General features: G+C 47.2%; 1 protein-coding gene across 15 annotated transcripts in view; it reads right to left on the bottom strand.

The window, feature by feature from the left end:
* Positions 1 to 15,160, bottom strand: part of LOC119967604 (myelin transcription factor 1-like protein) — a 569,116-nt gene that overhangs the window by 38,032 nt on the left and 515,924 nt on the right. For all 15 annotated transcript variants that reach the window (XM_038800349.1, XM_038800344.1, XM_038800345.1 and 12 more), the window contains 2 exons: positions 13,793 to 13,876; positions 7,455 to 7,676 (listed from right to left, as the gene is read on the bottom strand). In XM_038800349.1, coding sequence (XP_038656277.1) covers positions 7,455 to 7,676; positions 13,793 to 13,876 — 306 coding nt within the window. The remainder of the gene's footprint in view (positions 1 to 7,454; positions 7,677 to 13,792; positions 13,877 to 15,160) is intronic.

The raw sequence follows: 15,160 nt of genomic DNA, 5'->3' as shown, positions 1-15,160 counted from the left end.
TTTCACATATTTTGTCCTCTCTGGGGACTGCCATTAACACGCTTTCCCCTTGGTATCTGTGGCCATTAGCACCCGGTTTCCCTGGGTTTCTGTGGCGATGACTCATCTTTCATGATCACTCCACAGTATAAATATTTCCCACTTTCTATATCTGTTGGCTTTGACAAAGAGTCATCGGACTCGAAACGTTAGCTCTTTTCTCTCTCTAAAGATGCTGCCAGACTTGCTGAGATTTTCCAGCATTTTCCCTTTCGCTTAAAATGGTTTCTGCAGGTTAGTCAAGAATCTTCTGAAGAAATTATGGTGTATGAGTCACACACCATGTCAGCAATAGGCAAATCATCCAGGAACTTGTGGTTAGGGCGAGATGCTGCCAATTTAGCCAATCAACCGCTCTCGCCCAGAAGGCGAAAAATTAAAAGTAGGCAGTCTTATTCCTTCAGGTAGTGAATTGTTGTGGGAGATTTTTTAAATGTAAAATTTTAAGATTTGTTTTCTTTCTTTTCTGTTTCATCGAAGATTGCAGCACAGAAGGCCGCAACTTAGCCCATTGATTCTGTGCTGGCTTTTTCGAAGAGCAATATATTTTATCCCACTTGCCAGCTCTTTCTTCAGTTTATTCACTGGTAATGATATGTGTAATGTTTAAAATATTTCACCCCTTTTGAATACTGGTTACTTTAGACTTCCGTTGTAAAATCATGTTTATTTCAACAATAATTTTTGAATTTAACAGCTGGAAACCCCTGATGCATTTTAAAAAAAGACTAAGGGCGCAAATTAAATCCTTCATTCCACCAGGCACACCTCCCGCTATTACCAGAGAATGGCAGGAGATCCCCTAAACTGGGTTCGTGTCGGGCACCAAATAGAGAATGTTGCTCCAGGCCCTCGCTGGACGTGAACCAGACCCGAATATTTAAATGAGTCTTTAAACTGATTCAAAAATGCTCAGCCCATTCAAAGCTGAGTGGCCCGTCTTCTTGGTTTCACCATTCCCGCATTGTGAGGCGAGTGTGAATTAGTACTAGTTTCCAAAAATCAAAACCAGGTATGATGCCCATTCTGGGTGGCTTTGAGGCCATTTAAGCCCCCATGTGGTTGGGGACAGGACAGGGAATTGTCCTGGCTCAGCCCCCTGGTACCATGGCACTGCCCCAGCATCCTGGAAATGCCAACCTGTTATGATCGAATTCACACTGTCAGTGCCGGAGGCAAGGCCAGATGCCAAGGGGCACTGCCAAGGAGCGAAGCCCAAGCAGGGTCATGGCCATGAAAGAGGCCTTGAAGTGAGTGCATGGAAGAGGTGGAGCCTGAATAGTGGTGCTGAAAGGGGCTGCCCTCGGCAACCCCAATAGCAGGGTAGCAGGGTATCTTTCACTTGGGGTGGGAGTTGCCGATGCCGGTGAGGATTGATGGGAGAGGGGGAGGCACTCATATGCCTGCGTGGTGTGAAGGGTGAGGGGGTCACGGACCTTTAGTGATTTGGTGGGAGGTTGCCTCTCTGGGGTGAAGAATTGGGGGTGCTGCCCATGTTTGCGGGGGCGGGGTGGTGGGGGCGGGGTCATAATGTCTGTGGTTAGGGAGTGTGGGAGACCTTCAACTTAACTTTGAGATCGAGGCACCCTTTAAAATTGGCGCCATGATATCTTAGGAGCCGGTCTTGCCAGCATCTTTACATCTGCACTCGAGAAAAGATTCTAGCCGGAATTGTCTGTCCGTTCATGTCGGTGCGAATCTCCAATCCCACTGCAGTGAATGGAGTTTGGGCTGAGCCCCAAATTCTCCATTCTCGCTGGTAGCAGTGGTGGGACGAATCTGGATTGGACAATCCAGCTTTTATTTGTGGGAGAAATCAGTAGGAATCTCCCCAAGCACTAAATAAATGACTAAATTTGGGTGGATTGTGATGGGAATCACACCAGAACAGCCAGCAGGATTCTCACTTGTTTTCCCACCCGAAATTACTGTCATTTCTTTTAGGAGAATACCTCCCTGAGCCTATATTCCAATGACTTGGGATCACAGTCAAAGATGGCTGCCTTTTTGCATTACTGCACCATCTACATTCAAGAATTACTGAAACAAAAATGATCTATCTGCAAAGCTGCAGCAGGAACAATTGCCTTGAAAGAATGGGGACATCACCCATCGCATTTTTCAAAAAATATTTTTTATGGGATGTGGGTTTTTCTGGCTGGGCCAGCATTTGTTGTGCATCCCTAATTGCCCTTGACAAGGTTGTGGTGAGCTGCCTTCTTGAACCACTGCAGTCTATGTGCTGTAGGTACATGCACAGTTCTATTAGGGAGGGAGTTCCAGCGACAATGAAGGAACGACGATATATTCCAAGTCATGATGGTGAGTGACTTGGAGAAGAACTTCCAGATAGTTGTGTTCCCATGTGTCTGCTGCCCTTGTCCTTCTAGATGGTAGTGGTCGTGGGTTTGGAAGGTGCTGCTTAAGAAATCTTGGTGAGTTCCTGCAGTGGATCTTGCAGACGGCACACTCTGCTGCTACTGTGTCTTGGTGGTGGAGGGAGTGAAATTTGTGGAAAGGGTGCCAACCAAGCGGACTGATTTGTCCTGAATGGTGCCAGATTTCTTATTTCTTGAGTGTTATTGGAGCTTCACTCATCCAGACAAGTGGAGAGTATTCCATTACATTCCTGACTTGTGCCTTGTAGATGGTGCTCAGGCTTTCAGGGGAGTCAGCAACAAATCATCCAGGCAACCACAAGGGCACTCAACCACTAGACCTAATTGCTTGGACAATGGACTGTAGCTGAGAGCAATTGCTAGCCATGATTGAATCAAGGTGGCACAATAGCTAGAACTATTGCGCACTGCATTAGGGACCTGGGTTCAATACCGACCTTGGGTCTCTGTGTGGATTTTGTACATTTTTCATGTGTCTGCGTGGGTTTCCTCAGGGTGCTCCGGTTTCCACCCACAGTCCAAGGATGTGCGGGTAGGTGGACCGGCCATGCTAAATTGCCCTTAAGTGTCCAGGGATGGGTTAGGCTATGGGGTACGGGGAGAGGGCAGGGTCAAAGGGAGAATGGACACGGGTAGAGTCTCACATGAAGGGTTGGTGCCAAGTGCTGTCCTTCTGCACTGTAGGGATTCTATGAAGGTAATCGGAATAGACTGATCACAATCATATTTGGGTCACTGAGCTGTTGGGAGAGGTCATTTGACAAGCCAACCTTATGTGTGTTTAAGCAGAACAGGATAAGCAACTGAGGCACTGAAAGGACATTGAGTGCGTTCTTTCCACCACTCTCTCCATCCAACTGGCAAGTTTTGAACCCTGTTTACTGTTTTTGACTATCCAGATGCCATAGACAGAGATTTAAGTAAAACTCAACTCATCGTTACTGTCTTCAGAAGAAAAGATAAATGATCTACCTGGAGATAAAAACAATCTTGACGCAAAAGCAGCAGAACCACTTCGTAAAAGTAGCAGGACTATTTTGTGACAATAAGCGATTATTATTATTATTGAGTTCAGCCTGAAGCCAGCCGAGTCACCAACCTTCAAGAACTGTATACACCTTTAATTTTACTCTCCTCTAAATGACTCAATCCATCCTGTGTAATCTATTTGCGTGCGTATCAATGTTGATTTTAACGTTGGAGCATTTTTATTGTTTTTCTTCGAATGAGTGAAGCATTCGAATGAGTGAAGCATGAGTGAAACAGTCCCCTTTTCTTTTTAGAAACCCAAGAAAACCTGATCATGGGATTCGCACCTATATCTATTTTAACAAAACGAACAAGGCAAGGGAAAAGAGGGGACCGTTTGACCCCTCCTCACCTGATCATAACACTTCAAACATCAGACTTCAAATGCCTCCTTGGATCCACTGACATTACTGTCCCATACTGATGGCTTCTTCTGCAGGCAAGAATTCAACCCAATTTGACACTTGCGAATCTTATGTATCGGAACAAAGAAAAAAAGCTGGCTTTTTCATAAAGCATCCCAAAGAATTGCTGAAATGCAGAGGCTGTTTGCTATTGTAGTTACCTTAATCTGTGCTGTTAATATCAGTTCAATGAAAAACAGTTTTCCAAAGAAATCCTTGTTTTATCAATAATTTATTTTGTTCTCTAATTATACTTTCATCACAGGCTTGTTGGACTGAGGGATCTGTTTCCATGGGATAATTTGTAAGTAATTCCAAAGAGAACGTTGGCATTCTGAAGTGTTGTCAGCCTTTTCGAGAATGCATGTGTGTAATTGCTCATCCCTTTCTTCTGTTTCTCTGTTCATGCAAACTTTCTTTCCCTATTTTTTGGAGGCAATTCTCCTGCCGTGTTGTGCCCGCCTCAAATCCCGCTGTCAGGAGAATTGCACTGTTTACTCTGAAGTGCTTCCTAGAAAGAGCAGGTGCTCTGTCTGAATTGTTTTTTTCATAGTAGGTTGCTTTTTTATTCTGAAGTGTTTCCTAGAAAGAGCATGTGGTCCAGCCTGAATGCTTTTTCTTCGACTGGATCTTTTTAAACCTCTGATGCCTGAACAGCATGCCTGCACTCGGGGAACAATTCCACCACAGCAGCAGCAGGTATCACTCAGCTGCTGAAGTGCATGGGTTCCTCATTGAAGACCTTCTTGCTGGCACTATCGAAATCTCTAGATAGATGTGATGACCAATCAATTGGGCTCAGAGGCCTTTCTAGCCCCTGAATGGACAGGGACATGGCTGGACAATGCCATGGCCCTGCCAAGGGGTGGGAACTGAGGGGGACTTAAGGGGGATGGGGGCTGAGGGGGGCTTAAAGAGGGAAGGCGCTGAAGTAGCAGGGCAGAGAGACACTAACTTGAGGGTGGACGCTAAAGACAGCAATTGGGTCTTTGCTGGCAAGAATGGGGGTCTTTGCCGGTGAGAAAGGAGTGGCGGGTCTGTAGGTTATTGTGAGATCATTCCGGCCTTTCTGGTGTCTTTGGACCCTTTGGTGCGATTCATCCCTGGCTCCAAATAAATTTTGAAGTGTTGGTGGATTGCGATCTGGATGGCGCCGATCCACCCAGCATTTCATTTCCCACTGGAGACTGCACTTGGAAATTCTTTTGGAAGAACTAGGGCTGGCACGGTAGCACAGTGGTTAGCACAGTTATTTCACAGCTCCAGGGTCCTCGGTTCGATTCCCAGCTTGGGTCATGGTCAGTGTGGAATCTGTACGTTCTCCCCATGTCTGCGTGGGTTTCCTCCGGGTGCTCCGGTTTCTTCCCACAGTCCAAAGTTGTGCAGGTTAGGTGGATTGGCCACGCTAAATTGCCCTTATTGTCCAAAAAGGTTAGGTAGGGTTACGGGGATAGGGTGGAGGTGTGGGCTTAGGTCGGGTGCTCTTTCCAAGGGCCAGTGTAGAGTCAATGGGCCGAATGGCCTCCTTCTACACTGTAAATTCTATGTCTAAAAACTGCACCCCATATTTATCTTTCTCTATGTGATTTGACATTAAAATCACCCATCCATTTCACCCTCCTCAGCCCTGCCACTGATTATTTCTAAATTCTTGAATCTCATTGGGTTAACGAGGTGCACCCTGTTATCCACTCAGGTCCCAGTTACCCTGTTTCCATTCCCACAGCAACATCAGCTCACACCTCCAGCAATTCTGTGGCCAAAAATCAATTTGAGCCGGAGAGTGCAGGAATGAGTCAAGTGCCAGAGCACACTGCGAGGTGCCCAGCTCGGCCAAACTATGTTTCCAATTATATTCACGATCCTTTGAATTCTGCAGCAACTCGTTTTTTTGCAATTAACCTCACCACGCTCCATGCCATGAGAATGCTGATTCCATGGGATGTTTTCCAGGGTTGGATAGTATAATAAATCCTTTCAGAATATCACCTCAATCTCTCTCTAACGCGCTGAGAAAGATACATAGCTCTGTGGGAAATTTCTATCTACAAAATCTTACTTGCAGTAGTGAAGCTTTTCTGTTGCAAATTCTCATATCCACATTTATTATAGAAACTACAGCGGTAGTCATATCCTCTTGCCAGCAATGGCGTTTTACAATCCCAGTTTTATGTCTTCCGATTCCTCAACCTGTACTAGGGCAGCACGGTAGCAAAAGTGAATAGCACTGTGACTTCACAGTGCCAGGGTCCCAGGTTCGATTCCCCTCTGGGTCACTGTCTGTGCGGAGTCTGCACGTTCTCCCCGTGTCTGCGTGGGTTTCCTCCGGGTGTTCCGGTTTCCTCCCACAGTCCAAAGACATGCAGGTTAGGTGGATTGGCCATGATAAATTGCCCTTAGTGCCCAAACAGGTTAGGAGGGGTTATTGGGTTACGGGGATAGGGGGGAAGTGAGGGCTTAAGTGGGTCGGTGCAGACTCAATAGGCTGAATGGCCTCCTTCTGCACTGTATATTCTATGTTCTTGTACTATACTGAATCTCCTGTTTCAACCAATTCTATTTCAGCCCTTTTCAAACTACCATTATTTGCGATTTAACTAAACAAACATCAAAGATTACATTAAAATAAGGAACTTTTATGGATGTTTAAAATGGAGACTGATTTGATAAGACCCAGTCCAATTAAGGCCATAGGTTTACGGACCAGATGCAGGAAAATGGGATTAGAATAGATAGGTGTTTGATGGCCAATGCAGACATAATGGGCCAAAGGGCTTCCTTCCATGCTGTAAACCTGTGACTCTAAGACCATGTCACCCTCATAATCCTGCTTCAGCTGAAAACAATTCTCTCGTACAATAAATGTTCTCAGAACATCGTATATATTGTTTAGTAAAATCAAACACATTCTGTATTGTTCAGATGCAGTTTTGTGCCGGAGTTGCCACATTATTTATGGTAGTTGGCAGGAAAAACATTTTCTAGTCGGAACAACGATCCCATCACAATTAAATCTGTCCACTCTGGTCAGATTTATTTCCGGTAATTGTATCAGATTTTCTGCCTCCAGCGACTCCTGCCCCAGCCAAGCAGCGCCTCCTCGCCCCATCTCCAGTGGCTTTTGTACTTAGTAAACAAAAGCATTTCAAGAAGACGATAATCCAGAGCACAAAATTGAAAAAGAAAAATGTCCTTTTGATTTTGATTCTGAGTTACATGCTGCAGTGTTTCAAACGATTAATTTTTAATTTCGGAATCCTCCACCACAATACTGGAGGGTTGGCAATCCTACGTGCTGGACATGAGAAGGGATGGCTTGAAACGGGTTTTCAAATTGTTAGTATTTCCTGATTTCCTGATCGATTTAAGAAATGTAAAAACTATTGTAACCTTAACTTTGCGACAAGCATTTCAGGAAACTGTGGAGCGAGAGACAGAGTTCAGGTCGTCGACCTCTCATCAACCTGTTTCTCTCTCCACAGATGCTGCCAGACCTGCCGAGCATCGTCTCTTTTTATTTCAAATTTCCAGCACCAGCAGTATTTTGCTTTTCTGTTTGAGAAACTGTTACCTGATTTCTCACCTGCGATGGGTAAGAAAACTGCCGCTTACATGTCCTGAACCATCACATCCTGGAGTTGGACAGGACATGCCTTCTGTTTTCCCCGACTTCCACGAAAACTGTGAGCCATTAAGGTAGCCGTCCTTTTGTCTTTTGGCAGCCAGCGGGCACCCTGATGCGCTCCGATGAGATGCATACTTCCCAGTCACATGACCTTGACCATCACACCCAGGGACAGGACATCTGCAGGAACAATGTAACGCTCTTGACTCACGTTGCATATTTTAAACCCACGGAGTGTGGACAAGAGAAAAAAAACTGCTCCAAATGCAATCAAGCAAGTAAGTTTCGGTCCAAACATGTGGTTTTAAATGAGTTGCTGACCAGTTATATTTTCCCTTGATTTGTGTTTCCCAGCTGTAAGGGACCCTCGTGGACTACCTTTAGCAATCTTAACAGCTCCACAGACCAAAACTGTGCATAAATTGGCCCAGGTTGCAAATTCACCTGGTTGGCTTGATTGAGAAATGAAACAAATCATACAGATGGAGGGCAAGATTGCTTTTCTAGGATACTGAGTCTCATAGTGTGGTAGTTTAAAGTGCTGCCTTCCTTTGTATGTGGCTGGAGAATGCCTAATCTGTTTGATGCTGACTCTACCTCATAGGTGGCAAAGCGTGATCCATTTTCCAATACTCATATTTCTCAGTTTATTATGAACAAAACAGCGCAAAATACAGATTTCTATTGAAAGAAATTACGCTTGCAGAAACCTGCAACTCTCATCCAGACAAAATTATTCTGAATCATTCCTGAATTTCTGAAGATACGGCCTGTTTCTCTCTTTTTGCAATGTAGTCTCTAAGTATTGATTTCTAAGTGTGGTGAACGTATTGCAATAACCATTCACCATATATGTAACTGTACCACGCTGTTGCCCATGAGGGCTCCACCTATGGACCATTGTAAGGCATTATCTGTGATGTGTCATGTTGGTGCCTTTGTGGGCTCCGCCCCTGGCTCCTCCCCCTGAGGGGAGGTATATAGAGCAGTAGCCCTGTAGTCGGCTCTCAGTAGCAGAGCAGTTGCAGGCAGGCACTGTTCTAGTTGCTTAAAGCCACAGTTTACATCTACTCTCTGTTTTGCGTGAATTGATGGTCGCATCAATTTAATCGACTACAACACCACTATGGAATCTGTTCTCAAACCTGACTGACTGAAACTCGACCCACGGGCCGAGGAGGCCAAAGGGATTTTTTTGCACTGGCTCCGCTGTTTCGAGGCCTACCTCGCCACCTCCTCCTCAACTTCCATCTCCTCAACTTCCACCTCTTCCACGCTCGGGTGAGCCATCGAATCTCTGTACAACTCAACATATGGACCTCGCAGTCCGGGATGCCTACGTGGCTGGAGTCAGGTCCAACTACGTGAGACAGCGCTTACTCTAGAAGGGTGCCCTGGACCTGGAAGAGACGGTAAAGCTAGCCTCCTACCTAGAAGTAGCGTTCCAAAGCCTCAACGCGCTCTCGTCTGATCATGCGAACCCCTCGTGGACCCCCGACCAAAGAGTACCCCAAGCCTTTGCCACGCGGCTGCACGCCCAACCCGGGGGGCTACCCTGCTATTTCTGCGGCCAGCATCAGCACCCCAGGCAGCGCTGCCCGGCCCGGAGCGCGAACTGCAGTGACTGCGGAAAAAAGGACATTTTGCTAAGGTTTGCCTGGCCAGGTCCAAACCCTCAAACTCGCAGCCCTGACCCTCAGACTCACAGGCCCGCAGATCCCGCAGTGTAGCAGCTTACATGCCAGCTCCGCCCCTGGACGCGTCATCGGCCTCGTGCTGTTCGTGGGGGCAGCCATCTCCATGCCCTCACAACATGTGCGACTCACAGGAGCCACCATCTTGGCCATCCTCGCCCACGCGGCTCGGCACGTGTGACTCGTGAGGGCTGCCATCTTGGCCGCCATCTGCAACGCAGCCCGACATGTGTGACCGACGGGGGCAGCCATCTTGGGACCACCCCAGCACCTCCGACCATGCCGGCTACCCACAACTCAGCGCGGTCACCCTGGACCAGTCACGACCCAAACACCTCCGGAGCTCCATGATGACCGTCCGGGTAAATGGACACAAAACAACAAAACACCTTGTCTGTTCGACTCCGGGAGCAAGGAGAGCTTTATTCATCCAGACATGCTTGCTCCAAATCCTCCCGGCGCACCAAACCATCTCGCTTCTGGGTCGCACTCAGTGCAGATCCGGGGGTACACTACTGCAACCCTAGCCATACAGGGCGCCGAGTACGCCGATTTTACGTTATATGTACTCCCCGACCTTTGCGCTCCTCTCCTGTTGGGACTGGATTTCCAGTGTAACCTCAAGAGCCTAACTTGGAAATTCAGCGGGACCCCTACCCCCACTCACCGTATGTAGCCTCGCGACACTAAAAGTCGACCCTCCCCCGCTCTTCGCAAATCTCACTGCCGACTGTAAGCCAGTCGCCACCAGAAGCAGGCGGTATAGCATTCACGACAGGACTTTTATCAGGTCCGAGGTCCAACGACTCTTGCCGGAGGGGATCATAGAGGCCAGAAATATCCCCTGGAGAGCTCAGGTGGTGGTTGTCAGGACCGTGGAAAATTTGGTTGTAAATTACAGCCAAACCATAAAACGGTACACACACCTTGATGCATACCCCCTTCCCCGGATCACAGACGTGGTTAACCAGATCGCACACTACCGGGTGTTCTCCACGGTGGATCTGAAGTCTGCGTACCACCAGCTCCCAATCCGCCCGGGGGACCGCCACTACATGGCCTTTGAGGCAGACGGCAGACCACCTCTTCCACTTTCTCCGGGTCCCCTTCGGAGTCCGAAATGGGGTTTTGGTCTTTCAATGAACCATGGACCGAATGGTGGACCAGTACGGGCTGCGGGCCACATTTCCGTAGTTGGACAACGTCACCATCTGCGGCCATGATCAGCAGGACCACGATGCCAACCTCCACCGATTTCTCCAAACCGCCCAAACCCTAAACCTCACGTACAACAAGGAGAAGTGCATTTTCCGCACAACCAGACTAGCCAACCTCGGCTACGTCGTGGAAAACGGGGTTCTAGGATTCGACCCTAATCTTATGCGCCCCCTCCTTCAACTCCCCCTTTCTCACTGCCCCAAGGCCCTGAAAGGTGCCTCTGGTTCTTTTCCTATTACGCCCAGTGGGTCCCCAACTATGCGGAAAAAACCCGCCCACTAATTAAGGCCACCACCTTCCCACTAGCGGCCGAGGCCCGCCAGGCCTTCAGCTGCATCAAGGCAGATATTGCCAAAGCCGCAATGCGTGTGGTGGACGAGTCCGTCCCCTTCCAGGTGGAGAGCGACGCGTCAGAGGTCGCTCTTGCTGCTACCCTCAATCAGGCAGGCAGACCAGTAGCATTTTTTTCACGCACCCTTACCGCCTCTGAAATTTGACACTCGTCGGTCAAAAAAAAAAGCCCAAGCCATCGTGGAAGTGTGCGGCATTAGAGGCACTACCTCGCTGGTAGGAGGTTTACCCTCGTCACCGACCAACGATCGGTAGCCTTTATGTTCGATAATATGCAGCGGGGCAAAATCAAGAATGATAAGATCTTGAGGTGGAGGATTGAACTCTCCACCTATAATTACGATGTAGTACATCGTCCTGGGAAGCTCAACGAGCCCCCAGATGCCCTGTCCCGCAGCACATGCGCCAGCGCAAGATGACCGACTCTGGGCTATCCACGATGACCTCTGCCACCCGGGGGTCACCCGGCTTCTCCACTACATCAAGGCCTGCAACCTGCCCTACTCCACTGAGGAGGTCAGGGCCATGACCAGGGACTGCCCGATCTCCGCGGAGTGCAAGCTGCACTTCTATCGACTGGATAAGGCCCACCTGGTAAAGGCATCCCGGCCCTTTGAGCGCCTCAGTATCGATTTCAAAGGGCCCCTCCCCTCCAATAACCGCAATACATATTTCCTCAATATTATTGATGTTCTCCCGCTTCCCCTTTGCAATCCCCTGCGCCAACATGACCACGTCCACCATCATTAAAGCCCTACATAGTGCCTTCACCCTGTTTGGTTTCCGCACGTATGTTCACAGTGACCAGGCTCGTCGTTCATGAGCGATGAACTGCGTCAGTACCTGCTCGGTAACGGCATCGCCTCGAGCAGGACTACCAGTTATAACTCCCGGAGAAACGGGCAGGTGGAGAGGGAGAACACGACGGTCTGGAAGGCTGTCCTCCTGGCCCTATGGTTTAGGAATCTCCCAGTCTCCCACTGGCAGGAGGTCCTCCCAGATGCACTCCACTCTATTAGGTCCCTACTTTGCACGGCCACAAACGAGACCCCTCATGGCCGCCTATTTGTTTTCCCCAGGAAATCCACCTCCGGGGCCTCGCTTCCGTCCTGGCTGAAGACACCGGGGCCCGTCCTACTCCGCAAACACGTCAGGCGCCATAAGTCTGACCCCCTGGTTGAGAGGGTCCAGCTCCTACACACCAACTCCCAGTATGTATACATAGAACACCCCGACGGCCAACAGGATACGGTTTCCCTCCGGGACCTAGCACCCGCAGGTTCCACTACCACCGCCACCCCAATTTACCCCACCCAACCTACGCTGACCAGCACCCCCGCCCCTACATGGCACCCGCACCCCCTCCCGCCCCCATTCCCCCTTCACCGACCCACAGGAACAAAGTTCCAGAAGACACGCTCCCGGAGTCCGCATCTGTACCCGCACCGGCAACTTCACTACCCATGCCCGCATGGATGAGTTCGACACCCGGGCCAGCTGCGATACCAGAGCTTCGGCGATCACAGCGCACGATTCGGGCGCCTGACAGGCTGAACTTGTAAACCCTTCACCTCCGCCGGACTTCATTTTTTAACAGGGGGTGAACGTGGTGAACGTATTGCAGTAACCATTCACCATATATGTAACTGTACTACGCTGTTGCCCATGAGGGCTCCACCTATGGACCATTGTAAGGTATTACCTGTGATGTGTCATGTTGGTGCCTTTGTGGGCTCTGCCCGTGGAGGTGGCTCACAGTAGCAGTCACAGACAGGCACTGTTCGAGTCAATTAAAGCCACAGTTTACATCTACTCTCTGTTTTGCGTGAATTGATGGTCGCATCACTAATTAAACACTAGGAGGCATATTTTACAAACTTATGTTCCTGGCAGTAACCTTCATCCACAAGAAATTTGTGCTGGGGATTTGGGTGTGGAGGTTAGAGAACCTTGCAGGGTAGATGCAGGTAGGTAATTACCCCTTAGGGTTGTGAATTGAATTCACTGTTGAAGTTAGCACATTCTGGCATTAACAGAAGACTTGTGAACCTGTCTGATGTGACAATACTGTAAATTAATCAAAACCCTTCTAAGTCGAAAAATAACTCATTGAAAGACTGGGTCAGTAACCTCTATATGGGTGGAGATGGAAAGCATCCCGGGGATTGTTCAAGGAACTGACCTTTATCTGTATGTACTGAACGTAATGACCTCCATCTATATCATTCGTTTCATTTCTCATGTAAGCCAACCAGGTGAGATTGCAACCTGGGCCAACGTAATGCGGGTAATTACTAATGCATTGCTCTTTTTAAACAAATAATTAAACCCTTTGATCAGCTGACTGAGTGGAAAGAGATCAGAATTTGTACCGCAATGATGTGTGCAATATTTCTTGTATTTTATTTCATTTTTACTACTCTGTTGTGTTTTTAAACCCTTGTCTTCGATGGGAACCCCACTGATAACATATTTTGAAGCCTAACTGTGCCATCCTGGACCAATACCTTCACAATTAATATTGACCATTACCAAGATTGCACACCAACCACCCGTGTTACCTTTAATTGCAGTTGGGGGTTGCTATAATTATTGGGTATGCTTTTTTTTTGCAGTATTTGACTCAATGACTTCTCTGCAACATGGTCCTTTCTACTCTACAGTTTATGTTTTAATTCCTTTGTTATATTCTAAAAGAAAGATTTGCACTGTTCATGCCAAATGGTCTGAAATTTTGCTAATATGTTACAACCTAGAAATGGAGGACTCTCCAGAACTTTAAAAAAAATTCCTTTGCATCAAACGAAATTCCTTCAGATTTGGCGTGAAGCAAATGTGGTGTGTGACTACGTAATCTTCCATCCCATGCCTAGATTTGATTAAAGGTGACTTTGCAATTCCAGTTATAACATGGGCTGAGGTGAATTTTAAATCGTTTTAAATTAACACACAAACCGTGTAGTTTAGTACATGCTTAACCATTGATTCGATGCTGAGGGGTGAACCATTGCAGTTGAGTAAAGCCATACTCACTTGATGGGCTCTTGATCTTCTTTGTCATCTTTACTTTGAGCAATTTTAATTCCACTTTTCTTTGCTCGGGGACAGCCTGAAAGACTACAGACATATATGTATCATTAACTACTTAATTCAAACTGCAACTGCTCTTTCTAGCTCACAGCATATGTCAGTACTGTAATATTAAAGCTAACATTGTAAACATAGTGAGTGTGTGACAGTCATATTTTTCTTTTGGCAATTTTTCCTTTCTCCCCTCCTCTTCTGAAGTTGACTTTTCACTGGAGTACTGTTCCACAAGCTGTCCTCACCCACTGATCCATTGCCCAAATGTCCATTATTCATGTGTGAGTCTTGACAGTGTGAGCCAGGAGGTTACTTGGGATTGCTGCAGGCACCAACTGATCCTGCTCTCGCCCCAACATCCATACTTGCACTTCTAACAACAGTTTGCCTCTCACCCGAGCACTGTCATGAGCTTACACATACCTGGGAACTCTTGCGTATGGGAGTTTCAAAATACGTTTGCGATTTTCTCTCATTGACTCAGCTGCCACGATTCCATAATAAAATCTGTAAAAATTTTGGAAAAACTCAGTGAGTCTTGTGGCATCTGTGGCGAAAGAAACAGAGTTTAACGTCTGGAGTCCAGTATGACTCTTCCTCAGTTCTGAAGAAGAGTCAGACTGGACTTGAACGGTTAACACTTTCTCTCACCACAGATGATGCCGGACTTGCTGGGTTTTTCCAGAATTCTCTGTTTTTATTTCAGGTTCCTAGCATACACGGTGTTTTGCTTTTCTATTATTATGCCATGATTCCATGCTGCAACAGATGATTTTTTTCCCCCTCCTTTCAGAAAATTATTGTGAAATAAGTGATTTTGCTTTGGTTATTTTCTTGTTGACTGGTCAGTTCTGACTGAGATACCAGACGATGATGTTACAAAGCAGTAGGGCCACTTAACCAGCAGGTGGTGCTCAAGTAAAGTGAAACTGGAAAATGTGCAGCCAAAGAAAGCAAAGAAACGATTCTGTGAAAATCACACCATTCTGAATGCACTAGGCGTTCCCAGGTCTGACAAAATGTGCAGTCACTTTGAGCATACCCCAATTCCTCCTGCGCTTAAAAAATAATTTATTAAATTGTTCTGTATTATTGGCAGAATCTATTTTAGTGTAAAACCTCAAAAGATCCAGCTTTCTTATTTTTCCATTAAATATTTGTTCTATTTTTCCTCCCATGCAGATCTTTTTCCAACTGAGATAGTAGGCTGGTAACAACCTCCCAAATGTCTGCAGTGCCATTCATGGTTTGTCTGATAAGTGGTGCAGAAGAGCAGATCAGCTAATTTCACCTCTGATCATGTACTTTTACCTCTGA

The sequence above is a fragment of the Scyliorhinus canicula genome, chromosome 6, assembly GCF_902713615.1.
Source record: "Scyliorhinus canicula chromosome 6, sScyCan1.1, whole genome shotgun sequence".
Taxonomy (NCBI): Eukaryota; Metazoa; Chordata; class Chondrichthyes; order Carcharhiniformes; family Scyliorhinidae; genus Scyliorhinus; species Scyliorhinus canicula.
Note: the sequence above shows the minus strand (reverse complement) of the source record. Positions and strands in the feature narration are given on the sequence as shown.